General features: G+C 40.0%; 1 protein-coding gene across 4 annotated transcripts in view; it reads right to left on the bottom strand.

Moving 5' to 3' along the window:
- The window catches only part of DOP1A (DOP1 leucine zipper like protein A), a 75,654-nt gene that overhangs the window by 3,053 nt on the left and 67,847 nt on the right, over positions 1-4,754 (bottom strand). For all 4 annotated transcript variants that reach the window (XM_088138085.1, XM_088138078.1, XM_088138074.1 and 1 more), the window contains 3 exons: positions 4,465-4,601; positions 1,453-1,508; positions 75-239 (listed from right to left, as the gene is read on the bottom strand). In XM_088138085.1, coding sequence (XP_087994211.1) covers positions 75-239; positions 1,453-1,508; positions 4,465-4,601 — 358 coding nt within the window. The remainder of the gene's footprint in view (positions 1-74; positions 240-1,452; positions 1,509-4,464; positions 4,602-4,754) is intronic.

Here is a 4,754-nt window from a genome sequence, read left to right as displayed (position 1 = left end):
CACAAAATAGCATCCCTTTTACTACAGTTTTCTTCCCACCAGATATATTTATAGCATTTCTGAATTTTACTTACATCTGAAACTGAGGAAGATTCTCAGAAGGCAAAGCAAGGGCCAAATCCAGAAATTTACAAGCTGACAAATAAAGATTCAACCATCTCTGACTATTGTATGATGTGGAAAATCCATTGCCTCCTGTATATGTTGTTTCTAGCCCAGCCACAGATGGACCTGAAGTTCTACAACCAAATGAAATGAATATACACGTTACAGGTGTGCTTTACAAATCAGTCCTGATCACTTAAGTAAACCTTAAATCATAACAATATTTTCCTTGCAAAATTAGTAAGTCTATGTTATATTTGAACTTTTCTTTGGGTAAGTTAGCTTTAATACTACTGATAAATGAAGTCACCAGTTTTGGTATGCCACTTGCAGTTGAACATACTGGAAAGTACTCAATAAAATGAAGAAATTTTACTGTTGACAAGGCACATAAACTTATAAAGAAATAAAATGAGAAGGGAACAGATGTATAAAGAAATCCTGGCTCACTGAAACGGTTTAAGATAAGCATCTCTGCCAATCATCTGTTTACAACAGGAAGAGTTCAATTGCTAATTTGTTCAAAACAATATAAGTGATAGAAGCAGCAGCAAGTCACAGACCAGGTGTTGGGCTCTATATGCTAAAGGAAACCCTCCACAAATGAGGAGCTGAGCAAAATGAAAGTGAAACATGGAACATTTGCAACCTGTGCTCTAAATCAAAACAGAAAATTGCTCAACGGGAGGAATTACTCCAAGCTCTATGCATCTTGGTGTATAGCTTGCTTCCCCCCCTTTTTAAACAATTTATGAAAATGCAAAATAGAGCCTTAAATTGTGTTGGGAATATGTGTTTATGTTGGCTGCACAAATATTTCTGTTTCTGGGGAGAAAGGCAAGAGTGCAAACAAGCAAGTACAAACTCTGACAAAACTGCTAAGACTCGCACATTGAGTATGGTCGTGGGTCAGCAATGCTAGCAATCTGCAGAATTGTGTTTAAGCCAGAAAGGAGGAGAGACATGTCACATGGGCGGCTCTCTCCTTGCTTTTTATAATTTTATCAAAAATCACACAACCACTGTAATAAGTACATTTCAATTTATTGACTTTTCTTCATCACTTTATAATACAGGGCCCTTGGCTAAATAACATGATGTTTGTGATGAGATGCACCTGTACTCAGGGCATGAGTCACGGTTGGTAGAGTAATGTGTAAATGGGATGAATAACTTCATTATTGTGGTTTATTATTAGCACAGATTATGTTCTTTTCCTACCCTGGCTGAAAAAGTTTTTTCCATCCATTTAGCATAAAATAAAGCTCATGTAAAATATATCAGAATATCATTCAATAGCATTTAACTTATTATGCAAACAGAATGAGCAAACCACAGTGACTTTACCTTGAGATATCTTCATCAGCTGTGAGCTCCTGTTCCATAAGTAAAAATACTTGGACCTGAGGTAAAAAGAACAAATTATACATATTGTTCATAAACAGAAAAATATTTTAATTTATATCCTGCATTTACACCCTTTGGGTACTAAAGGGGGGATATCAGTCTTAAATATAATGTAAACCACTAAACATTAGTAAAAAATACTTAAAATTATTATTAATACACCCTAAAAGCCTGGCTAAAGAGGATCCCACTCTTTTTTCCCTAGAGACAAAAGGGACTTAAGAATAAGAACAGCTAGATGTTACGCAAACTAACATTTTTTGAAGTTGCCATCAAATCACCTGCATCATGCATACAGATAGTCCTCGCTTAGCGACTGTTTGAATTTACGACTGTTGAATGAAAGGACTTATAACCCGCGCCTGAAGTTATGGCTGTTGCAGCATCCCCGCAGTCATGTGATCATGATCTGGGCCCTTGGCAGTCGGTTTGCACTTATGACTCGTTGCCAAGTGCCCCGTGATCATGTGATTTCCATTTGCAATTTTCCCTGCTGGCTTCCCCAGAAAGTCACTGGGGAAGCTGGCAGGGAAGGTTGCAAGCCGCTGCTGCCTGCTAAGAGGATCCTTGGATTTCGGCATGGAGCCTTTTCAGCCAGGCCTCAGAGATGAGAGGGAGTTCTCTCGACTGGGGGCTGGCTGAAAGTGCCCTGTGCTGAAATCCAAGCAGGATTTTCAGCCACAGAGGATTTTCAGCTCCAGAGTCGAAAGGCTTCAGAAACCTCTCAACTCTGGGGCTGAAAATCCAAGTGGTTCTGAGGCCCTTGCACATCCAACCCACACTGTACCCCCATGCACCCTTCCCAACCCTCCCACGCACCCCCTCGCTTCCTTCCCCACCCAGTGGCACCTGGGGCCTGCAACTTCCTGCCAGCTTCCCCACTGACTTGATTGTGGGAAACTGGCAGGAACTTGCCTCACCTAACAATCCGCAATTCTAACTTAATGATGGCAGTTGGGAGTGCCAGGATTGTGGTTGCTAAGCGAAGTGGTCATGTGATGATTTGCTTAACAACCACATCACTTAGTGATCTAAATTCCAGTCCCAATTGTGGTTGTTAAGTGAGGACTACCTGTACAACTTCAACTGATTCAAGTCCATCATATAACACTATGCATGGGAACAATACAATCAAATTGGGGAAGGGATACAACTGCCCTGATTTTTCTGTACTAATTATTGCTCTCCTTCCTGTTGATCCAAGCAATTGACCCATGTAGTTACGTCTTCATGCGTACCACAGAACGTGGGCAGCTGCTTATACTTCAAGTTGTATATTATTACAAATGTATCTAATTGTAATATTTATTGTTTAGCCCAGATTTAGCAAATTATCTTAACTCATCCTTGGGAAAGGAAACTGGCAAAAAAGAATGCCTCCAATATATAGCCTGCGTATTCATTCATCTCCCTTAAAAAAAAAAGATATAATAAAAACAGTAAAGATTCATCTTTGCAAGAAGGAGTGGTCTTGGTGTAAAGACTCTTTCCAGATTTTCAGTTCATCCCTGAAAATCAGAGACACATGGCACAGAACTTTGGGACCATAACACTTGTGCAGGAGTAGTAACCTGAGGTCCCAGGACCACAGGTGGCATCCAGATCCCATGGAACTCCTTCCATCTACAACTGCTAAAAATTGGCAGCAGGCTTTTTCCGCTTACTATACATCACTGTCCCATCCAATGCAGTCCTTTCCATCCCCAGCTGTGAAAGGTAGCCCTTGGAAAGCAAAAGTATGCTCTACCCTGATGACCAAGCCAAGTTGTGCAAGAGGGATAAACAGGACTGTGTTTAACATTCTGACTGCTCAAATTCACAGCTGTGTTCTGTTTCATAGTATAGAAGCACTAAGAATGATACCTGGAATCAACAGCAGTCAAACTGAATGCTCATTTTCTTAATGACTGCTTAGGTGGGAAATTATGAATTTTATTGAATAAGGGATCCCAACAGGGTGATCTAAATCCAAGCAAGTTCTTTAAAGAAAATTCTTCTGCAAGCATGAAGGATTTCCTTTAACATCCCTTTTTCATAAAAGAAGAAAAATACATATCTGACAATGTATGGCTCCATGCTTATCCTGACAGCGAGTATAGGTCTAGTGGTTAGACACTGTACTGAGACCCCCTGTTCAAGTTCTTTCTCACTGACAGAGCTCACTGGGTGGATGTTGGATCAGTCAGTCACTGATTGTGGGGATAAATTGTGAGAGTGGAACCCTGCTATGCTGCCTTGAACTCTCAGAGGATAGCAGAACATAAATGTAAGATAATGTAATGATGATGATGTTGATCAGATCCATCTGGAAATGACTAAATTCTATAATAACAAAAAAAGAAATAAATTGGCTAAGGCATTTTAGGGGAGATGGGAAGGAAAGGAAGAAGCCCAGGTTCAGGGGAAGACAAGGCTGGATAGACTGACTCCCTGTAAAGGCTAGGCATTTCTTGGAATCCTTGGCAGCAGATTGGGGAGCAACGGCCAATGGCATTCATGACTTGCTGCTTCCCAGAGCCATCTGGGAAAGGGTTTGTGAACTCTATGGGATTTGGGTCTGATTTAGTTTTATTTTTAGGTAGTCTACAGTCATTGCAATGCTTTATTGCTGTAACTGGCGTATCAGTGTAAATCTGTTGTACCCGAATGAGCACAACTATGGTGACTGCTATCAGCTATGTGAAAAAGTTACCAACTTCTTTCTTTCACATGCAACAACAAATAATTAAATATAAACTTGGGCAAAGAAGGATGATGATTACAGAAGGCACTCTCTCTGTGTACAGGGATAACATGTAATCCAAGCTTTTGAATGAAGTCCATATATGAAATAATTAGGGACTGCTACTTTTAACAAACTTCTGGAATAGCTTAAAACCGATATTGAGAAATTCTTAGTTGTTCTTAAAAATGGTCTTACTTGCCCGATCGTGGACGCATGCTGGAACTCACCAGTTCTGTGATCATAGTAGGCCAAAGTGAGGTAAGATGCTGTGGAGACATTCTTAAAAGCAACACTCTGAAAAACAGGAATACTTGGGAGTGAAGGGTGGGCACTTGGGGCAGGCGGAGACTTTCAACCAGCCTTTCTAAAACAGAAAAGTTTACAAGGATCTGTCAGAAAACAACCACAGCTAATATTTAGAGCTACAACCTATTTAAAATATCTGCAATCAGTAAAGAATATATATTTAACAATATAAATTAATTTCATGCAGTAACATACATAGTGGAACACGTGT

The sequence above is a fragment of the Python bivittatus genome, unplaced genomic scaffold, assembly GCF_059951505.1.
Source record: "Python bivittatus isolate LINGU-HERP-01145 unplaced genomic scaffold, Pbiv_v1 ctg000020_np1212, whole genome shotgun sequence".
Taxonomy (NCBI): domain Eukaryota; kingdom Metazoa; phylum Chordata; class Lepidosauria; order Squamata; family Pythonidae; genus Python; species Python bivittatus.
The sequence above is the reverse complement of the archived record's forward strand: the minus strand, read 5'-3'. Positions and strand labels throughout refer to the sequence as shown.